This window comes from Salminus brasiliensis, chromosome 1 (assembly GCF_030463535.1).
Source record: "Salminus brasiliensis chromosome 1, fSalBra1.hap2, whole genome shotgun sequence".
NCBI lineage: Eukaryota > Metazoa > Chordata > Actinopteri > Characiformes > Bryconidae > Salminus > Salminus brasiliensis.
The window spans coordinates 20,361,237-20,384,599 of NC_132878.1; the positions used below are offsets into that span (position 1 = coordinate 20,361,237).

The 23,363-nt window shown below is 38.3% G+C and overlaps 2 protein-coding genes across 2 annotated transcripts; one reads left to right on the forward strand and one right to left on the reverse strand.

Moving 5' to 3' along the window:
* Positions 1-1,825: 1,825 nt before the first annotated feature.
* Positions 1,826-7,615, forward strand: LOC140550548 (uncharacterized). The gene is made up of 8 exons (XM_072674341.1): positions 1,826-1,871; positions 2,324-2,647; positions 3,451-3,488; positions 3,712-3,772; positions 3,986-4,153; positions 4,407-4,475; positions 4,556-4,624; positions 5,590-7,615. The coding sequence occupies exons 1-8, from the start codon at positions 1,853-1,855 to the stop codon at positions 6,960-6,962; spliced, it is 2,121 nt and encodes a 706-aa protein (XP_072530442.1). The 5' UTR covers positions 1,826-1,852; the 3' UTR covers positions 6,963-7,615.
* Positions 7,616-10,253: 2,638 nt separating this feature from the next.
* Positions 10,254-19,548, reverse strand: LOC140573933 (uncharacterized). Its single transcript, XM_072693567.1, has 8 exons — positions 19,489-19,548; positions 18,436-18,472; positions 18,151-18,354; positions 16,731-16,924; positions 16,529-16,592; positions 14,653-14,844; positions 12,718-12,777; positions 10,254-11,982 (listed from the first exon to the last, which is right to left on the reverse strand). Exons 2-8 carry the CDS (start codon positions 18,443-18,445, stop codon positions 10,712-10,714), a joined length of 1,995 nt encoding a protein of 664 aa, XP_072549668.1. The 5' UTR covers positions 18,446-18,472; positions 19,489-19,548; the 3' UTR covers positions 10,254-10,711.
* Between the last annotated feature and the right edge of the window lie 3,815 nt (positions 19,549-23,363).

Consider the following 23,363-nt stretch of genomic DNA (forward strand, 5'->3'; position numbering starts at 1 on the left):
AAGCTGCTTTGTGACGACAACAGTTGTAAAAAGCGCTATACAAATAAATTTGACTTGACTTGACTTGACTTGACTTTGTCCCACTAAGTCCCCTGAGTGTCAAGTTTGTCCCAAAGTCCACATGAGGAGACAATTTGATTGTAAGAAGTGCAAAGGGAGGAAAACACGAGAAAACGTCAAATGAAAAACATACACAAAGCTTGACTGAATATATAAACAATTAAACAATATCAAACTTACAATACAATATATTACAATATAATATATTAGAATATATTAGAACCTAAAGTTCCTCAAATAAGAGGCCTGAAATTAGCCACACTAAGCCTATCTGCCACCTTGTGTTTTCCCTCTTTTGGTTTGTAAATTGATCTCCTACCAAAGTACTGCTACATAGTGGATGGTGGATGATATACAACTAGTACCTGTGGCACTTAGTGGCTAGTTTTAAAAGACATTCGCATAGTCATATATTGCGCTGACAATTTTAATCTATGGCCTCAGCTAAAGTCTTTCTTATGTGACTTGTTGTTTTGGACTGTGCCATTCTGCAGTGCGACAGAGAGCAAAAAAAGTAAGCCTGCATATGATACCCTAAGACCTTCAAAGGCATCCGGTGAAAGCAAATGTTATGTGGTTACTTCCTGAACGATGCTATGGGCGTAGTGCAGATTGTTGCAGAAAACGGTCTATTTTGTTAATATTATTACAGCATGGTTTACAAAACAGAGAAAAGAAAGTCTAGATTGACATCTATATTTGATCTCTAAACCTAGATCCGATCTCCGAATAAAAGGACTTTGTACCAGAAGCAACAAGGTCTCAAATATATGAAGAAAGGACCAGAAGTGTTGTTTTTCAGTTAGGAATAATCAGGTACAAATTAATCTATGGACCATGACTTTGTTTAAAACCTTAATTGAAGTGAAAAGGGAGGTGTGTCTGCTCTGCATTCTGACATTAACTTGCTAAAGGCCTCAAGTTTGATTTTGTTTTGATAAGTTTAATCAGCTTATATTTTAGTGGCCTTCAAAAATTGCAACTACTTAGATTTGATGTAAGATTAAACTCATAAGCAGCAAAGACATTTTATGCCATTTTTGCTGACCTCTACCAAAGTCCAGAAGGTACTCTAATGGTAAGTAACAGGCCACAGCAATCAAGATGATCATTGGAAAAAATGGGAGTGTCTTATTTTGAATGTAAACTAGCACACAATTGAAGGTTATCATGTAATATCCATTTATTTCTAACTGAAAAACCAAAGTGAAAACTTTGGCATACTTTACTCACAATTAATATATTCCATTACTAATAGCATAATTAATCTAGCTCATGTAGTTTTGTGCATGTTGACCTGTAAATAATAGGCAATTCCATGTTGATTTTTACTTAAGAGATTAATTGTTAAAACAAAAACTGTTTAATTATAGTATTTTTTTTAAAGACCATACTTAACATTAGAATGTGTATATTTATTACTGAACTACTATAGTCTAAGAATTCATAACAGATACATGAAACAGTTTCGTTTTACCAGCCGTGTTTTCATTACAAAACCCCCAATTTTACAAGCTATCCCTCTCAACAACCTGTTTCATCCACATTTTCAGATAAAGTAATGTAATGTAATGTAATGTAATAATATCTAATGAATGTTATAAAGAAGTACAGTTTTTGTATTGATAATAACAGTTCTAGTGTTGTGTCATTTTCAAAATACTTTTGGTATCACACTAGGGTTATCAACAATCAACAACAGTTTATGTTTCTTGAAATTTAACATAGATTTACACTTGGATGTGTTTCTTTCTCCCTCCAGTTCTCCTGTCAGAATCTTCTACATATAAGAATGGCAGCTTCAATCCAAGGTATGCCCAGTTTGCTGCAATAATAAAGCTAATATTATGATACACATTTGTTTATGACATTTGTGTAGGTCTTCTGTTCACTTCTCCTTTTTCACACATTCGTCTGTATGGATTAATTTTAGTCTCATTTTATAGTGCATTGTGAAAAAAAACTTCTACCAATTGTGCAACCAAAATGAAATGTTAATATATTTAATTAAATAATTTCAATATATTAATAAAAACAAATGTAACAAACTAGCCCATTTCTGGCAAAAATTACTTAACAACATTAGCTTTTGATCCTGAACCTCAGAATGTACGTACTCTTCTACTTGGGAAATAAGATTTTTTTTAAGTAAAATCACTTTGTAGCATGAAATTAATAGTTACTTTAACTTCAAGTATGTATGCATGTGTGTGTGTGTGTGTGTGTGTGTGTGTGTGTGTGTGTGTGTATGTTTTCCACACAGATGAGTTTAAACTTGTCATCCGCTGTGATCAAATTGAGTCCATTGGCTCTACTGTTACAGTGCCCTGTCACCTGTCTCCTGAGCGCAATGCTGTTGCAATGGAGATCAGGTGGTTTAAGGAGACAGCCTGTATTTGCCTCTATAAGTACAGGCAGGTGACTGTGGGGCGGGGCTATGAGGGCAGAGTGAACCTGTTCAAGGAGGAGCTAGAGAGAGGAGATGTGTCTTTACAACTGAGAAACTGTGAAGAGTTGGATTCGGGACATTATACGTGCCAAGTAAAGAGTATCTTCAGAACAGAAGAGATAACTGTAGCTGTAGAGAGTAAGTATTCCAGCATCAGTTGGTATGTTGAACGTGAAAAGACAAAAATGGAAACTTAACAACCAAAAGTTCAATCTAAATAATTGACTTTAAACAGACTTTAAACCAGATTATTTTAGTGTGTATAACAATCATATGCAGCACCCAGTTCATTTCTAATTTCATTTAGAATAAAGTTACAAAAGTCTGGAATGCCACTATAACACCACTATTATCAGATTTCAGAAAGCAAAGCAGAATAAAGTCCCTTTTTGCAGAACTCAACATGTTTTCTGAAACTTAATGTTCAAAGTTTTACAGTTGATGCAGGACGCAACTAGCTTACATATATAACATGCTACAGATACAACATTGCTACTAGTTAAAGCAGTGTTTCATTAGTTAATGATTAAGTGATTCTGGGTAAGGTTCACAAAAAACATAGATCCCTTCAAGGCAAAACATAGATAATGGCAAAATGCAATTAATGTATCTATAAATCCATAATTACATTTATTACTATAAAATCATCATCAAGATCAACTGTCATATCAACTACTAGGGGCACTACCTGCCCTTTATTGTGTAAATATTTAATTATATTTAAAAAGTTTTTATTTCTATTCTTGTTTTCCAACTTCAACATGTTTGTAAATGGGTTAAAACAAAATAAAAGGTTCATTTTGTTCCATCTATGCTAGCATAGCCATATCTTCTCCACAGCTGGCTCTTTCAGTTGTTGAATTTGAAAAGTTAAAAATGATTCATGTGTGAGTTAATATTTAGTCCTTTTGTGAAGTATTTCTCATGTTCTTATTCCGTAGTCAGTCATGTCTATGGCTGGATACATAAACTGGTGAAGGTGAGTATTCAGTTATAAAGTGTTTTCTGACATGGTTTAAAATGCCTTAATCTAACAACAGTTAACAGTTGTAGTCCAGTTGAAATGGGACCAGTTTACTGCTTTTCTCAATGTAATATGTATCCACTTGAAATACTGTTGCATGTTTTGTCCACTCTAGGCATCTGAACTAATTATAAACAAAAACAATTAAATACATTTTCACACTTTATTATTCACACAGGTGGAGGCAACATGGACCGAAGCAGAAAGAATGAAAATGGAGGAATCTGCTCTGCTAACTGGTGCATAGCACTTATTTTGTTAAAAACTGTATTTTTAACAACATGTATTAGTAGAAATTAATGATCTGTGCAAGTCTGAAGAACATCCATATAATGTAATGGTTCTATACTAATAGCTGTCTGTTCAAGCCAAAAATCTGAAAATTTGGGAGCCTTTGTTACACATTAGAATGTTTTTTTTTTGTGATTTCTGATTATGCTAATCATTTTCAGAGTTTAAGGCAAGCAATATCCTTGAGCTTTTTAAACGAATCAATGAGGAAAGGCAAGAAGAGCAGGAGCGACTGAAGAAGGCCAGAATGGATTTGGATAAAGTTTTGAAAGAACTGGAACATAAAGATGATCAACTGCATCAACTGCAACAGATTTTAGCAGAGAAAGGTAAGGCTCATGTGAGAGAGAGAGAATGTGAAAGTGTGGGCTGTGTGCGGGGCAAATTCATGTACATATATCGACTGAAAAAAGAAACAGTATTAAGAGAAACTTTAAGAGAGGAAAACATTTCAAGGAACAACTGTGAAATTTAGGAGAAGAAATTTATGTTTAAGAGATAAAAACAATCAAATCTAAGAGAAGAAATTAAAATATTTTGAATCTACATTATTTTTTCTTTTGTTTAACCATACTATTTTAGATCAAAAGATACGTGATTTATTGACTGACATGGAAAGATTTAAACAGCCGGAGGACCCACAGACTACTGGTGAGTTAAAAAATAGGTAACTAAAATAACGGATTCATTCAATGTTACATGTGTGTTTTAGTATTCTTTGTTTATTTCAGGGTCCACAGACTCAACAGATACAGTTACACCAATCAAAAAAACAAGAAGTGTAGAACTACCTCCAAATTGTAAGTTACTATATGACTATGCTGTTTGATACTTGGCTGTTTAAGCGTTTTCTGTTAACATTTGTAAAGAGTGAATTTATTTATTAATCATTTTTCATTGACTGAGAGAGTAGGAGGATCTGCTTCTATGCTGGAGAAGCTAATACAGAAGTCTTGTACACTGAATTCTGTTTTCCAAAATCCCTGGCAGCACCTCTGCCATACCATTTTACCTATGTGGGTCTTATTACTTAAATAATGTATTATATTAATTGATTTGTGTTTTAAATCCACTCCATGTAAGACATGAACAGATGTTTCATGTACTTAGTTTGCTCCAGCAACCTGACTATATTTTACACTTTATTAAATGTGAAGTATATATAAATGTTGTCCAGTTTTACTGAAACCTCTTACAGATTAAAATAAAAATAAAAACAACATCGAAGATATTTAACAAAGGCGTGCCTGTCTTTATAATTAGGCAACTGCAAAGATTAGCTCAAGTTGGGTAGAAGAGAGGATCTGTGCCTTGTCTTGCAACACTAAATTAATCAGCTTGTGTTTTCTGCTTCAAACGTATTCATTGATTCATCTGATTTTAGTTTGATTGGAAATTCAGTGGAAATGTACATATGTTTCTAAATTTAAAAAATATTGTAAACTTGCCAAAACTATTTTTGTCAATAGGTAATGAGCAAGCCAACAATGTTATGTGTTCAGTTTAACAGGCTTTTAATTCAGTAACTGTTATTATTTGCTATAATTTAATTCATTTTTGTAATAAAGGAAAAAAAACAGGCAGCTTTAATACACCTATTTTATTATTTACATTATTTTTAGACTGATTATTTGTGAGGGGAAGGGAAACAACTGTGCAGAAAGACCAATACTGGGAATGGAAGTGGGCCTGCTATATCAAACCACATAATGTTAATAAATGTCTAAATATTGTAAACAACCTAGAACTTGTTTTTATTTCACAGTGGATGGAGAATCTAGTGCAGACCCTTCAGAGTCAGTTCCCCCTTCAGAACTCAGGCTGGTGCTGCTGGGGAGAAGTGGATGTGAGAAAAGTGCAACAGAAAACACCATCCTAGGTGGAGAGAAGAGGAGCCAGGTTGAAGCTTCTACAGTGAGGCAGCAGAGTGAGAGCAGGAAGGGGAGGGTAGCTGGCAGGCATGTGACTGTGGTGGACACTCCAGATTGGTTCTGTTCTGAACAGTGTCTGGAGGAACTGAGGCAGGATGTGGGACTGTGTGTCCGTCTGTCTGCCCCAGGACCCCATGCCTTCCTCCTAGTCATCCCAGTGAAGCAGTCTACAGGAGAGTTGATAGGGATGCTGGAGAAAATGGAGGAGATCTTTTGGGAGAGATGTTGGAGGAACACCATGATTCTTTTCACTGTCACTGATGAACAACAAAAGAAAGACATTGAAGAACTGCTAAACTCTGGAGATGAGGAGATCCAGAGACTTGTAGAGAAATGTCAAGACAGATTTCACTGTCTTAACACTATGGAGAGAGGGGATGGTTCTCAAGTCTCAGAGCTGCTAGAGAAGATTGAGGAGATGGTTAAAGGAAATGAAGAGGGTTTCTACAGCAGTGATATCTACTATGAGATCAGGGAAATGGAGAAAAGAATTACTAAAGAAAGAGAAGAGAATAAAAGGAGAGAGATACAGAAATTTAAAGATAAACTAGATAAGGATGTCCATGATGCTTTAAGGAGCATAACAGAGCAAATCCAGGAGCTTGAGAAGAGGCTACAGCAACATGAGGAACAAATAACTGAATTTGATAGATTATTGAAAGAAGAGAGAAATGATGAGACCAAAAGAGAGTTGGAGATGAAACTGAAAACAGAAATTCAGCTGAGGGAAGAGACTGAACTAAAACTGAAAGAACTGAAGATGTCCCGGGACAAAATGAAAAATGAGATGGAGGAGAGACACAGACAACAGATGAAAGAGCTCATGGAGATGTATGAAGGAGAAGCCAGACTGGAGGCAGAGAGAAATCTCATGAAGATCATCCTGCCTGAACTCCACCGAACAGTTTGGGTTCTTATCTCAAAGATGCAGAAACAGTTCCTTGTGAAGATGGGGGAAAAGGACAGAGAATTATTGACCCTGAAACAGAGACTGGCTGAACTCCAGGAAATGTACAGACAACTGGAACAAGATTATCAGACAGCTTTAAAGAATATGGAAGACACAGAAGCAGGTGAAGAAGAACAACAAGAAAAAGGAATGGGTGCAGTGGCATTTGGAGAGAGGGAAGGAGTAGAGGAAAGTCAAAATGAAGTGCAAAGATTATCAGAAGCAGAATCAGATGATGGTGATGAAAAAAAGAACTAAAGGAGATCAAGAAAGAGGGGAGGTTGAGAAGAGAGAAGTTGGCAAAGAAGGGGAGACCAGACATGGTGGTCAGGAAGAAGCCAGAGGAAGGACACGTCAACTCCTCTGTTGTTTGTGTCCATTTATGACCCGGCGGAGGCGCCAACTAAACAATTAAAAGAATGCTTTAAGGTTCCCACAAATAAATTTTTTTAGTAATGTAATTCTTAATTAATACAATATTTGGGAGAAGAACCTCATTTTACCCTGTGATTAAATTCTCACATAATTGTCTTAACACTAAATATGATCATTTGCTTGGGAAAAGTTAAGCAAAATATTAACAATTTGTTAGAATTGTTAGAATTACTGAATTACAGAATACAGAATGTTCTTTGATACTTGTAAGGATAGGCCTTTAGTGCTAGGTCTTCAGTATATCAAGCTGTCGATAATGTGTGAGTGAATTGGCCCAAAGGTGGCAGGATGTGCTCTTGGTAATCTAGTACTATGTTCTGGCAGTTGCTGCATAGTGGTAAATACCGAACTGAACCATCAAAAATAAACGAGACACATCCGTTTCTCCACACAGAAATTCAAAGCTGTTCCTTTTTCATATTGTTTTATTTTCAGGTTGTTCAAAGATGTACAATAAGTGTGTTGTAAATAAAATATGTGCATTTACAGTTTTACAGTGCGAACAGCTGCTCATTGTTTCTTCTGATAGGGTATTAAAATAAAGAGTTGATTCTGCTTTTGTTGGAGTAACTGTCTCTACTGTCCTGGGATTGGAACAGTGTTGTGAGGATTCGATTGCATTCAGTGACAAAAGCATTAATGAGGTCAGAATGTTGAATGATCACCACTCTACCTCATCCCCAATATTTCTTATATTCAGGTGGGATTTAGGTGGGTAGATTTGGTGATATTTTCCTATATCACATATAATGTGTAGGTTGCTAAAAAAAACAAAACAAAACAAAAAAACAGGACAAAACCCCAACAAAATAAAAATGATGCCAATGCAAAACATCTGAACAACTCTTAAGGTCTTTATTGCATATTTAGTATGAATGCATAGATCAATAAGATGAGTTTAAAAGCAATGGTTATTTAAACACCATAAACAAAACCAACAAACTCTCTGCTTGAGACTATGCTCTGTGGCCTGCAGTAGGTGGATTTGTTGCATGTTTTCCTGTTTTGTAATGTGAATGTTCTTGTACAGACATAATTTAACTGGCTGGATTATTCATTTCAGGGTATACTAAATACAAAGAAATATCTAATATCAAGCAATCAATGTTAAATGTTAAAGTTTTTTTTTCAATTCCCTATATATAAGTATAAGATTAAAAATGGAAATTGTGTATGAACCAAAACACTGCATACTTATGCCATGACTAAAACCTCATCCGAACTGTAAAGCATGGTGGAGGGAGTGTAGAAACTGTTTTTCTCTGTCCTAGACCTGTCGGGTCATTCATGTTCCCACTTTTGAATGGCTTATACAATATAGTACAGTACAGTACTACTACTGTAGTAGCAGTTCAGAAGTGGGAACATGGATGACACGACAGGTCTAGGACAGAGAAAAATGACCAAAGAGGCTGTTCTGAGAAGCTAGCCCAGATGAGAGGCTGGAATTAAGACAGGATAGGTAAGGGACCAAGGGCTAGACAGGTGTCAGAATCAGAGACTGAACAGAAGGCTGGACATTGGACTGACCAGGAGGCAAGACAAGAAACTGAAACTGAAAGGATCTGGGAATGCTGGACATAGCTCTAGACAGAAGACAAAACAGGCTACTGGACAGTAAACTGGGCCAACACCTGGACACAAGACAAGACATAAGATGGGATAAACTGATGGATCTTCAGTTGGCGTATTTTGACTGATAAGTGCTGCAGTGTTACCATTTAGCAGCCAAAACAATATATGGCTTTTTATTCTTAGGGTGCTTTTACACCTACCTTGTTTGACCTTCAGACTTTTCCGTTTGGTCTGAAGCAAAATAGCAGGTGTGAAAGATCTGGCATTTTTTTCCTTTACTGTATTTCACTCAAACCGACAGATTTGTAGAATGCGGAAACCTAATTCTGTCTGGTGGAGGACACAAAGTAAAGACTTTTAACACTGCTAACCAAACACCCCTCACACAGCCCACTACAGTGAGTATCAGTGTGTCAGTGAGTATCTGTGCATAATGACACTTATAGCTCAACAGTTTTTGACAAAAGAAATTGACAAGCTCTACCAGTTGCTGCTCAGAGTTTGACAGGGTTTTAAAAAGACAAGGGCACATTTCATTTTGAGACATGGTACAGGAACATGATGCATGATGATGGTGGAACATGATGATGATGTGATGTGTGCAATGGTTAATGTGGCATCCAGCCTTGCCCTCGATCAGTATTGATTGGTCCATCTCCAAGCACAACATGCCGTGCCTCAAGGAATAGATATATAGATTGTAATGATTATTTATCTCCTACCAAACCACTGCAAGTGCAGTTTTTAAATTCCACTAAGTCCTTCTGCTCTTGTTCCTTCTTCCTCTGAGCTGCCTTCAAAAAACGTCTCATCGGCTACCTGTAAGCGCAGAGACTTTCTGTCTTAGCAGCTCGAGCTCTTTATCCTTCTCCTCCATCTGCCTGCTGAACTCGTTCTGCTTTAACTCATCAAGGTGTGTCTATGGAGTACAACCCGTACAACTCTACTGTCCCAAAAGCAGAAGAATAGTCAGCTCTAATCCGCTCAAAACTAAATAAATAAGCCACAGAATTTTCGTATTTCTGCTATGGAATGAAGCATACGCTGAAAGGAGCACCTAACCTACAGTGAAGCATGGTGGTGGCTCAGTGATGCTCTGGGGCTGCTTTGCTTTCTCTGGCACTGGAAACCTACGACATGTGCTAGGCAAAATGAATGAATGTATCAGGAAATCCTATGAGAAAACATAATTTTGTGTGGAAGTTGGAGAATTTAAATTCTTCTTGACAAATATGCACAAGAATGCTGCAAGAATGGGAACAGTGCCATCTGCTGACAAGCATGTATCACTACTTTTTTGTATAAAATCTTTGGATTATGGTGGAATTACACTGTATTATTACACTACATTAAATTCTTACTCCCTTTTGTGTCGTGTTTCTGCTTCCCTGCTTTCCGAGGCTAATGTTTAGGGTGTTAGCCATAGGGCTAGTAGCTCGCTCACCTCGCTTTTCTCGCTGTTCTTGTGCTTATAAACTGCCCTTCTTGGCAACATGTGGGCAAGTGGTGTGGGTAAGAAGTGCACATGACAAAAGGTGGGGCGTTTGAACTCTTTATTCAACATGTTGCTCAGAGAATGTACAACAACAGACCATCTAGCTCCCGAACTATGCTAAAAGGGTCAGTGCTGCAGCCTGCGACAAGTATTTTAAAGAACTGACTTTGTGCATAAACCTGAGAGCATGGTGCTGACTACTGACTGGCAATGTGACCACTCTATTTCTAACCTTCCTTTCATAGGCAAATACTAGACAAGGTGGTAACCTCCAAGCTACAGGTGGTCTAATCTAATGATATTCATTTGAATCATTAGCCCTATTAAGGGCCATCAATTATCTTTGACTTCTTCTAGATCTAAGCACTGCTTTAGGTACAAATCTATTTCTCATGTAATGATTTATCCTCCCTACATGATACAGAACAAACCAGTGGACTTTGTACACTGTGCACACAGGCAATAAATCACTGAAAATACTCTTACTCATTGCTGATGCTGCTTACCTCCTAAAAAGCCAATGAAATAACCTGAACATTCCTCTATGTCTTTCCCCTACTGTTCCCTCACTTTCAGATGTCTGGCTGACTTCTGTAAGAGGTGATTCAGCCTGTGTAAGTTCTGAGAGTCTCTGCTTTAACATCTCGAGCTCTCTGTCTTTTTCCTCAATCTGCTTGCAGAACCCTTCCTGCATCTTTGACTTAGAGGCCAAGATGTTTCTCTGGAGTTCAGACAGGATGATCCTCATGAGTTTTCGCTCTGCTTTCATTCTGGCTTCTCCTTCATATGTCTCCCTGATCTCCTCCACCTCCTGTCTGTGTCTCTCCTCCATCTCAATCCTCTCCCTGTCTCTACTTTCTATCAGTCTCCTGATCTTTTCTTCCATTTCTGTTTTCTGCTCTACATCTGCTGTCAGTTCTCTCTCAGCTTTTCTCCTTTCCTCTTCATCCTCCTCCTCTGTCATCTGTCGCTCCAGTTTAGCGATTCGACCATTGAGTTGTCGGATATTTCCTTCGTGTTCCTGGATCGCTCCTTCAATTTTTCTTAAAGAGTTTTGCAACTCACTGTTTTGCTTCTTTTTCAGTTCTTTCTCTTTCTGTAGCTTTTCCTCTTCTCTTTCCATCTTGATCTTCCTCTCCATTGCTTTAATCTGAGAATCTGTTTCTAGGTAGATGTCACTGCTGTAGAATTTCTGCCTGTTTCCCTTAACCATCTTCTCGATCTTCTCCAGCAGCTCTGACACCTGAGAACCATCTTCACTGTTCTTAATGTTGAGACAATGAAATCTGTTCCCGCATTTCTCTACTAGTCTCTGAACCTCCTGGTCTCCTGATTGGACCAACTCTTCAAGGGTCTGCTTTTGGACTTCATCAGTGACAGTGAAAAGGATCATGGTGTTCCTCCAACATCTCTCTCCAAATATCTCCTCCATTTTCTCCAGCATTCCTCTCTCCTTTCCTGTAGACTGCTTTACTGGTATGACTAAAAGGAAGGCGTGGGGTCCTGGGGCAGACAGATGGACACACAGTCCCACATCCTGCCTCAGTTCCTCCAGAGAGAGTTCAGATTTGAACCAGTCAGTAGTGTCTACTATAGTCACCTTCCTCCCTGCCACCTTAACCTGTCTGCTCTTACTCTGCTGCCTCACTACAGATGCTTCAGCCTGGCTCTTCTCCTCTCTGCCCATGATGGTGTTTGCTGCTGCACTCCTCCCACATCCAGTCTTCCCCAGCAGCACCAGTCTGAGCTCTGGAGCAAGGAATTCTCCACTTACTTGAAAAAGCAAAAAACAAAACAAAAAAGAAACAATAAACAGATGCATATGATTTGAAAACTAATTTTAGCATTTTTGCAAAGTTTATCCTGCTTTTGTTGAAGCCTGTACTGTCCAGTGAAGGCTTTCTACTAGCTTTTGGAGCACTGCTGTGAGTATTTGATTGCATGCAATGACAAGAGAGTTAGTGATGTCAGGATGTAGGTTAATTGCCAGCCTAACTCATCCTAGACTCCCCAACTCATCACACAGGTAACATCGCAGCGAACACAGTTCCACTGCTCCACTGTTCAATGTTGGGGGCTTTATATCGCTCAAGGGTGTCCTATTCTATTGGCAATGTCGCTCTACAAGGGCTAGACAAGCTGTGTGTGAATTTGCATTAAAGTAGCTTAAAGTAGCTAAATACATTCATTAATAAGAGTGTCCACAAACATTTGGACATATAGTGTACTATGACATGATTACATATATGTCAGAACTAGATATATGAACTAGATTCTTGTTTGGGGATGTACACGTTTCCTTTTAAGGTTTAAGGGGGATGAGCTAGATTGGCTCTGAAATGGCTGTGATGGAGAACATCCCAAATCTTGGCATCATTTTACTCTAGCATGACAATGCAGTTTTCTACAGAAAGCTGTGAATAACTGTAAATGTTCCCCTTTAACAACACATGAGGTACTTTACAACAGCTTAGTTAGTGTCAGTACATATTAAAATCCATCACTTACTGAATGGAGGTAATCCTTCCATACTGTGTGTTCTCCTTGCTGGAAATTTGGATATTTGTCCTGAAATTACACAATGAAATAACCAAAGGAAACACACATAAATGACTGCCACAGTTTTACAGAATTGCTGGGATTTATTGTCACAGAAATCTGATCTACTTTTTTGTTGGATAATACCTTGCCTTGCCAAAAAAAAGGTCACCACTTGGATTTAACTAAGCAAATAGGAAAGAGCTGGCAACAAGTTATTTAAAAAATTTTCACTGTCCAAGGCTGGACAGTGGGAAGACATCATCTTCGAGAAAGGAATAGGGTCGGAAAAAACTCTTGAATGATTGTGATTCACAGTGAAAGTAAGAGTATTTCAACACGCACATTCAAAAATGGCTTAAATTTGCTAGGGAGCATAAATATTGGATTGACTGAAGCAACGGAAGAAGGTCATGTGGTCGGATGAGTCCAGATTTACCCTTTTTTCAGGGTGATGGGCGCTTTTTCATAATGCCTAGTGCCTACCGTACTACCCGGTGGGGGCAGTGCTTTGAGCTAGGGCTGCTACAGTTGATCAGGTCTTGGTTCAGTAACAGTATATGCCCAAAGAATTAAGTCAAATGACTACCTGAATATACCTGAATATTGCACCCAGTTCATTTACCCCTTTTCATCCTAAAAAAACACTGTAGTCAGACAGCCAGCATGGCCTTGCTCTGCCACCAGAGGAAGGCAGAGAGCAGCCTCCTGGTCAGCAAACTGCAAAAAAGAGCTCAATCTGCATGCCATGGTCTTGAGTTTTGAGTCTGTCATGCTACAATCAGGTGTTTTTACTAGCTGAAATCTTGAGTATACTCCTTCGAGCCTGACCTTTGGTCTGTTCTTGGTAACACAAGTTATGAGTTGAAGTTTATTTCTCAGTCAGTAACTTTCTCTGTAGTTTAAGTTTAGAGTTCAGCTCTGTGTATAGCTACTGGCTCCCACAATAAGCTTTTGTCTCCAACCCTGGAAAAGAAGGTTTAAAAAAGATTGACTTAAAATACTTGAACAGTTGTAGAAAACCTTTGAGAACTCACTGGTCACTCCTTCTACAGAAGCTTAAAGCCTTGGTGTAGTCATGGATGATTAGTTATCGTTCTCAAGTCATGTTGCAAACGTAACTCGGTCCTGCAGATTTCTCCTGTACAACATCCGGAGAATTCGACCCTTCCTCTCTAGAGAGGTCACCCAGGTGCTTGTTCAGTCTCTTGTCACTTCCAGACTTGATTACTGCAACTCTCTTCTGGCTGGTCTCCCTCTGCGCACCATCAGGCCCCTGCAACTCATCCAGAACGCAGTGGCACGGGTAGTCTTCAATGTCCCTAAATTCAGCCAGGTCTCTCCACTGCTGCGTTCTCTTCACTGGCTTCCTGTAGCTGTCCGCATCAGATTTAAAACCCTGACACTGGCCTACAAAGCCAAGAAAGGACCAGCCCCTCCATACTTGATGGCAATGGTCAAAAGCTGATCCGCACCAAGACCCCTTCGCGCTTCAAGTACGGCTCGGCTCGACCCGCCATCCCTCAAAATCTGCGGAAGACGCCAAAGACGCGTCCAGGCGCTTTTCTGTCCTGGCACCGAAGTGGTGGAACGAACTTCTCCTGGGTGTCCGAACAGCAGAGTTGCTCACTGTCTTTAAACGCAGACTGAAGACCCACCTCTTCAGAGAATAGAGTACTATGGTCGCCTTATTGTCTTGTGTTTAGTAATGTCTAAAGCTTAGAGGTATCTTTGAACTATTAGTCTATTCTAATGAGCTAAGGTTTTCTTGGGTAAACAGCAAAGCACTTTGTAAGTCGCTCTGGATAAGATCGTCTGCTAAATGCCATAAATGTAAATGTAAATGTAGAAAAATTACCTCAACATCTAACCTGAGATGACCGTTGTTCTTGTTGAAGTACTTACTTCTGGCTTTTAATTCTTGTGCAATATCTTCCAGCAACTTTTCATCCTTTGCATGTTTTGCATTATGATCTTCTTGAAGAGTTGTGATTTTTTCAAGTTTGGTATTCACATCCTGCAAGTTGTTCTCCAGCCTGTTTATGTAAGGTATGAGCTCATCTTTTTCTTTAAGTTGTTTGTCCTTATTTGTTAACTCTGTAAAACATGAACGCATTTCTTATTAAAGGTCTCAAATACAAATTGCTATGATTTTATATTGTAAAATAAGGCAAATTCAAATGATGATGCGAGGTAGATTTGTTAAAAACAGATTTACAGTGATGGAAAGAGTGAACAGTGTCATGGTAACACATCTTTTCTTTCATTAAACATCAATTACTGAGGTATTTTACTGTTTGCATGATACCTTATGCAACTGCTCATATCTTGAGTTCTGGCTGTTTGTGACAATCTGCACAGAGTGAGTTCTTTAAAAATGAGTGGAGTGAGAGTTTGAGACTTTGTTACTCAGCAATTTGGCTGTATGTCATCTGAAGATTGATGTGGGGACTCAACAGGTAGTAACTGTGCCGACAAGATCAGATTATGAATATTGTGGCATTCCTTTCTTTTATTATAACCATTTTGCCCATTTTTAGTAGTGACAATTCATGACTTATTCACTGAATCTGACTAATGTGATTTTTAAAGAAAAATAAACAATGCAAAACGTTTGCCACTTATCTAGCAGAATTAAACAGAAATTGCACAGTTATATGCTGGTGCCCATAGCTTCTGTACCATTTAAGGTGGAACAGAAAATTCTAGTATGAAGCTTTAAAACAACTCGTGAAGGCAGTCATGCTTGTTTACAATGTCATTTTAAATGAAATTAAATTTAAAAGCATTATCAGAGGCTCAGCCATTAAAGCAAAACTCTGCCGCTCTGTTTTATTGAATAATAAGAGAACACACATCACTGGAGTGTATTTTGAGCACAGATCTTAAACGAGCATGGATCAAGCTCAGAGCTTAAATGAGCAAGTGTGTGACCGGTATGACTGGAAGTTAAGTTACGCTGTGTTTCGGCAGTGTTGTAGACACGCTTTCTGAACTAGTGGAATTTAAGGTGATTGTTGCGACACATTCAAAGCTGAATATTTTAATCCCATGGGTGGGACCATTCAAGATTTCCAAGACATCCATTTGTGTTAGAGATGGAATTTGGCCTCTACCCTTAACCCATTTGTGCAGTGTGCACACACATACACACAAGTAATCAAACACATGCAATGAAAGTGAGTACAAGCTCCTGGAGTGGAGAACAGCAATCACTGTGGCGCCCAGGGAGCAGGCAGGGTGAAGGGCCTTGCTCAAGGGCCCAACAGTGGTAGCTTTCCAAGGCCAGATATCAAACCCACAGCCTGGATCAATTGCCCGGTGCTCTAACCGCCAAGCCACCACTGCCCATACCAACCATGTCCCACTGGAGGGGCTTAAAATGTATTAAATGTTTGAATGGAAACCCAGCTCCTGTCTTACGCAAAATCCCCACCTGACTAAATCTAACAGTAAATGTCCTGCTAAGAAGCCAAAAGGGATGTAATGCTTTTCTATAATGTTCTCTAACATGTTTGGTCACACAGGCAAGTCTTTATTAAAAGATGTGCATACCCCATTGGTCACTGTTATGCATGAGCTCATTAACATGTGGATTGCGACTGACCTCACAATAAGCAAAATAAATGTAAATACTGCAGCACTAAGGGGCGACTAGTGCACTGATCACTGTACGTTTATGAAGAAGACTTGTCTTGGCTAGCTTGAACATGTAAAATGTATCCTGCTACAGTTGCACTTTACACTCTATTGTTTTATCAAAACTTTATGCTCCACTCACCTCTTTTTAGTCTTGTAAGACCTTGTTTCAGTCTTTTTATTTCTTCTTCAGGGCTTTCTTTCCCCTGCAGAAATAAGCAATACTGTCAAAAGGATCTGCCTTCAATGATGGTATAGACCAGAGTTGTAAGAGTGAGTGTACTGTAGGTGCCAGGGAAGTGACATAGAGTAAAAACTCCCCAGTAAAACACAAACAACATTACCTTGAACTCCAGCCAGTCCGTGATCTTCAATAATGCATTTTCATTCACATGACATGTTAATAATCCTTTGTCTTCGTTGAACAGAAAGTCTAATATGGTTGTATTTTGTCTGGTTACAAATATGCTGCTGTCTGGTACAGAGCAGTCTGGATTAATTGTGTGATGGAGCACAATTAGAAAAACAGTCTTGATTTCTGAAAAAAAGCAGAAAATAAAATCACTATTTCATTGTATTAAGAAGCATACACTATATGTTTATTTTCATGATTTTTAGAGATGGAAAAAAATCAGGGCTTTCTAAGCCTAATACATTTTTGAGAAGTATAAACTAAATTAATTCAGATCTTTTGGAAGGCACAGGTACACTATATGTCCAAATGTTTGTGGACATCCCTTCTAATGATTGCATTCAGCTACTTTAAGTTCCACCCATTGCTGACACGGATGTACAAATGCACACACACTGCTTGTCCCTATGGAGATGTACTGTCATAAGAGTAGGACTCTCTGATGCAGATAAACATGCACCTTCTGTCACCATGCCTAATGTTAGGCATGGGCCAGAGGGGTAAAAGGCCCTAATCATCAAGGTCAAATCAAAGTATGGGTATTTGTAGTTAAGTAAATATGCCATACAAGAAGTGCAAACAAAGTAAAAACTTTGGCCACTGTTGTGCTCATAAACACTGGGTTCTTCAATAGTTTCTTTTTCTTTTTAAGACACTTTTTATTTAAGAAAATAAAGGTCAATAAAACCATGGCAAATCAAAGGGCCCTCTGAATGCCTGACCTTCCTGGTTAAATGGTTCTTCTCCTTTTATCGGTAACAACCTGTTTTCATGTCATTTTTTTAATCAGACCAGTGAAACAATGATGAAAATAGGTCCAAGTCAAGGTAGCAGTTAACTGTTTTTTTCTTTGTATAGACACCTGAGACTTTCTCCACATGACCTTCCGAGACAGTGTATAACTGCAGACGAGAGCCATTGTGGACGATGTCTGGTTTCTTCAGGACTGCCTTCAGAACTACCTCGGTAGCATGTCCTGCAAAAACTTTGCCAGCAGAGTCCTGCCTTCAGCATTCTCTGTTAATCCAACCATTCTCTATTCTCAAGTCATTGGCTTTTGCCTGTAGATTTGTCTATTTTCTTTTGATCAGTGCCTACGTCAGGTTTATAGGTTATAAACAGAGCCGTCTACACCCCAGTTTAACGTCAATACCATCCAAACTTGAACCCACAGACTTGATCTGGCATTAGTATCATCATAATATTGGGTTTTCTAAGGTTTTACCATTTATTGTATTAGAGCAAATTCCATCATTCAGCCTTAATCCACTACAAATCCATGTTCCAATGAGTTTGCAATAGCTGTGTGGTCGATGCTAATGTTCCTTATAAATTTATGAATACATATTTACCTGAAATACAGCTAATCATTTGTAGTGCTGCTTTAACATCGCTCTCAGCCCAAGAAACAACAGGGCAGAAAAGCAGAATGACATCAGCTTCCTCCTCAATAAATGCCTGCCGCAGAAACTGTATTTTCTGATGTAGATGTTTCTTTATGGTGTTGTGAACTTGTAGTGTTTGTCCAGTCACAACTGTGAAATAATAAACCACTTCTACAAGAAAAACACACAAAAACATTATTTTCCCATCACTGATTCCAAACCCAAATCAAACCTTAACATCAGTACACTTACTGCTGCTCATGGTTGTATCCCCTTCAGGTGCCTCAATCTATAGAATGGAAGAAAGTATGATAAAAAAAGAGCATTATACTGTTCACCAATACTGACGCCAACTACAGACTACCATTACCCATAATAACAGCAGTCACAGTCATATATATACAGAGGTTATTCTTGTCATTCCTGTTAAGTCATTCTAAGGTGTCGAGTTCATGCTGATATTTCCGCGTGATATTCCGTGATATTTTATGTATATATATATATATATATATATATATATATATATATTTATGCTGCTGTGGCTTTCACTCGGGAATTAAGGAAATTTCTTAATTAGTTATTTATTGTATTATATTCTATTATCCTATTTGTATTTCTGTATTAAGATAGGATATAGGATATTAAGGTTCCAATGTATATATATATATATATATATATATATATATATAGATATATATATACATATATATACATATATATAAATTATTTTTTCATTTATTTTTTATTTTTTATTTTATTTTATTTATTTATTATTATTATTATTATTATTATTATTATTATTTTTATTTTTTATTTTTTTTTAACCATTCTTACTGACTTGATGCTGCTGTGGCTTTCCCTCGGGAAGTAATGAGTCATCTATTCATTTTATCTCTTTGAATTTTAAGGTGGTCAAGCTGGCTTTAAACTGTTGTCCAGCTTGGTCAGTTGAGTTAGGAGTAGATAAAGATTTTTTTCTACCGTTTCGGGAGCAATGTTTTAGGAAGGCAAGCACATCATTCGTGTACTTTGTCAACCGTTGTCACGCTCACATTAGTTAATATTGTATAAGCCAAAATCGCCCGTTCGTCTTTGCCACGACCCACGTGACAGAAAGTGACCCACAACAGAAAGTAAAGCCACGTTAAATGGCTTCCAGTTTCAGCATTACGCGGAACTATCAGCATGAACTCGACACCTTAGAATGACTGAACAGGAATGACAAGAATAACCTCTCTGGACAGTGTTGCTTTACTAAACAGCTCTTTTATCACACTACGATCATCGGTTCCACATTCCTCTTACCTTCAGGAAGAGCTCAAGCTGTCGAGTCTGCTGCCGACCTGCTTTCTGAACTGCTTTCACTTTTGTTTTGTGTGGCACCCAGTTGTACAAACAGGAAGGTTCAGGGTATTATCTTTCCTTTACGGCATTTCTACTGATATTTCCTCCTCCACTGAAGCAAAATTCATTTGAATAAAGTAGAGGAGTAAGCGTGTGTTTCAGGACTGAACACAAGAAAGGGGAAAATGTGCTTAGCCTCAGCCCAAAGATGAACTGATTTTTTAAGCATCACCCACAACAAAATCCCAAATGATCCTTTCCCAAAATGTTCTATTCAAAGAATGGCACAAACAGAAAGTGGCTAAAACACAGCGGAGAAACCCACCCCTTTCCGAGTGCAGTGTGTCAAGGGTCTGTTAGAGAATGAATAACTGCTAGAGATAGAGGAGCATTAAGAATTCAAGGCTTATAGACAGAGTGCAGCAGTGCCATTCCTTAGAGCTAGCAGAGCCAACATCTGCAGCCTTTTGAGTGACAGACACATCTCAGCTCACACATCAGAACCTCAGATAGAAAAGGCAGGTTCTAGAAAGTGTCATTAACGAGACTAAAGTCATTGGTAAGTGTGGGCTGAGCTACAGTGGAGATCACGCTGCATGCAGCTTGGAAAACAGGAGCTTGGACCAGGTCAATTTTGTTGAGATGACATTGTTAGCAAATATGATATTAGCCTACAAGAACATGTCAAGGAAGACACTGCACACAACAGAAAGTAAAGGAAGGGGTTCCCCTGGAACTCTAAACCCCTGCTTTCGAAACAACGCCGAACTAAATGATTGAGATTATTAGAGTCATCAGTACCCCAATAGCAACAGGTTACCGGGCTGCAGGTGGCAGGTGACAGCTGCCTGTGTTGGCAAGCTATTAATTTGCTCATAGGTACTAATAGGTACATGATACGTTTGCTGCTCTGTTTAATAAATGGCCCAGGTTTGGACCAACTATGGAATGCCACTAGTAACGGCAAGCCACTGACTAGCCATCCACTGACTTGTGATGTGTGTACTGCTTGTGATGGTCAACTAAGGTCCCCACATGTTTTATGGAACATGGAACATGGGGCTATCTCAACTCTGTTTCCAAGTTTGATTCATAACTGATGCCAAGTATTGACAAGTAACGTCAACAGATTTTGATTTTGATTTTTTATCTTTTTCAACAGTGCAGCCCTGGCTGTTATTTTAGCCTTAAGGACAGCTTTAGCTGCATCCCATAATATACTCCTGTAGATATGCATACAGATCCATCAACATGGAGTTTCTAAAAACATGGGATCATTTAATAGGCCAATATGTAACCTCCATAATGTATTGCACTGTCTACCATCCACATGTAAAGTTAAATAAATTCCAGAGTGGTCTGAAAGATCTTGTGAGCCTATTTTGCATTCCTTCAATCTATGTCAATCCTTCGTGAACAATTGGAATGAATCTATCCTGGAGTGAAGTATATGTCTGGCAGAGTAAAAATTGTCTCCTGGGTCTTGAACTAAGCTGCCATAAAGTCTAGCGTGCTCCGGAAGCCCTATACATATTCAAATTCATCCAGCTACAGATACATCATCAATAAACACCAGTGACCCAGTTTCATTGGCAGCCATGCATGTTTGACAGATGATATGCTTTGGATGTCATAAACCCTTTTTCCTTTCTCCATAGTCAATTTAGTCTAGGGTTTATCTGCCCAATGACTTGTTTCAGGACTGGGCAGGCTTTCTTTTAGAGGTCTAATCTTACATTTCTGTTCTTTGGGGTTACCAGTGATTTGCACCTTGAACTAAAATCTCTATTTACTTTAATGAAGGCATCTCTTGATTGTAGAACTTGACAATGATGCTCCTACCTCACATCTTGTAATTGACTTGACTAGACATTGTAAAGGGGTTGTTTTACCAAGAAAGGAATTGTAATTGTTTTCTTCTATAGGTTTATTGGTTTTGCTTAGCTCACCAGTGCAATCCTTCTTTATTAGAAATCTCCTTCATTTACATCAACTGTGAGAATTTGGTAGAATTCTGTGTGGTGCTGTTAGGTACAAACATTAGATTCAAAATCATACTGATGTCTCTACTCCCATTATGATCCTGTGTTACGGCACAAATAGACATGCATTTAAGTACAAGTAAAATATGGCCTTGGGCTAGATAAAAATAAGTGTCAAGCATCCAAGGCTAAAGTGTACTGCCTGATGATAGTAAAAATGATTATGGACCATATATAAACAATTTGTCCAAATATTTGTGGATACTCTACACTCTACTCTTCACTGACACAGATGTGCAAATGCACACACTGCTTGTCTACTCCCTATAGAGAAGCATTGCCAATATAATAGGACTCTCTGGAGGAGATAAACATTAACATGTTGGTACCATGTCTAATGACAGGTGGGGACTAGAGGGACATAACCCCCCCCCAGTATTGAGCTGTGGAGCAGTGGAACTGTGTTCTCTGGAATAATGGTGCTCCACCCAATACTCTTGGGATGAGTTGATGAATTGAGGATGAGGTGGGATGGTGATCATCCTGACATCTTGACCTCATTAATGTTGTTGTTGCAATTCAACCCCTTACCACAATGCTCCAAAATCTAGTAAAGCCTGTCTGGATTATAGAGACAGGTACTCCAAAACGCTTATTTTAATACCCTTTTAATACAGCATGACAACAGCAAACTTTGTGCAGCATTTTTATTTTTCGCAATATAGCCCTGCAAAACAAGAAAAACAAGTTGATTGTAACAGCAGTTTCACTTTCAGTTCAATAGGGTACTTTATTATCTCCAAACACAGGACTTGTACACTACATGATTGTCCACAGTCAAATCAGGACAGCTTACACAGTCAGCAGGAGCTCAGAAGAAGAATCATCAGCCATGTCTGGTAAGCACCATTGCTCATCTATTCATATTGAGCCATTAAGTAAGGGTCAGTGGTGAATTACATCTGTTGAGCAGATTTCAGATGTTGTCCCCTAAATGAATACACCAATATATTTCTGTTATAAAAATGAATGTCTGCTCTATACTCTTACAAATAAAGGTGCTGGCATGTACAGTCTTATTTTATTGTCACAGAAAGGTGATCACAAAACCTATACACTGAAATCAATGACTATAACCATGGCTTTTTAATCATGACATCTTTATTTTTTTTATTTATCAGGAAATAAACCACTGAGATACTTCATCGCTGCATCTGGAGCATCCTGTGACTTTTATGAAGACTTTAGGAGACATTTTCAAAGAGAATTGACAGTTTTGCAGGAGGTGTCAACAGTGGATGAGTGTGACATAATTCTGCTTATCTGCCCTGCTGTATCACAGACAGGAGCGGACATTAAAAGAGTCCTACAAAGGTTCCCTAATGCAGGTATTCTAAAATCATTTAAAACTATTTTGTTGCATATATTGCTACATAGACTTAAGAATTACAGTATCTTTTGGTAAAGATGAAGGAAATGCAGTGAAAGAGGTTGCTTGTTGTTTATCAGCTTCATTCTGACCAGAAAATGTATATGATTGCATCTTTGTTAACAATGCCAATAACTCTATACAGCATGAGTTGATTTCTAATCTCTGCCTACAGACTCCAAGCCTGCTGTTGTAGTGGGGCTTTATCTTACGTCTAACCCAGAGAACATTGTACCAGACAGTAGTGACTATGAGAAGAGAGAGAATTCAATCACAGTGATTTGTCTGCTTAATCAAAACAAAGAGTTACTGCAGTGCCCTAAGAATAAAGATGCAATGGAGAAGATTAAGACGTGGATGCTGGAGGTATGAAACTCTTTAATTGTGTTTAAATAGACTTTCTGTGTTGCTTTTTTTTTACAATT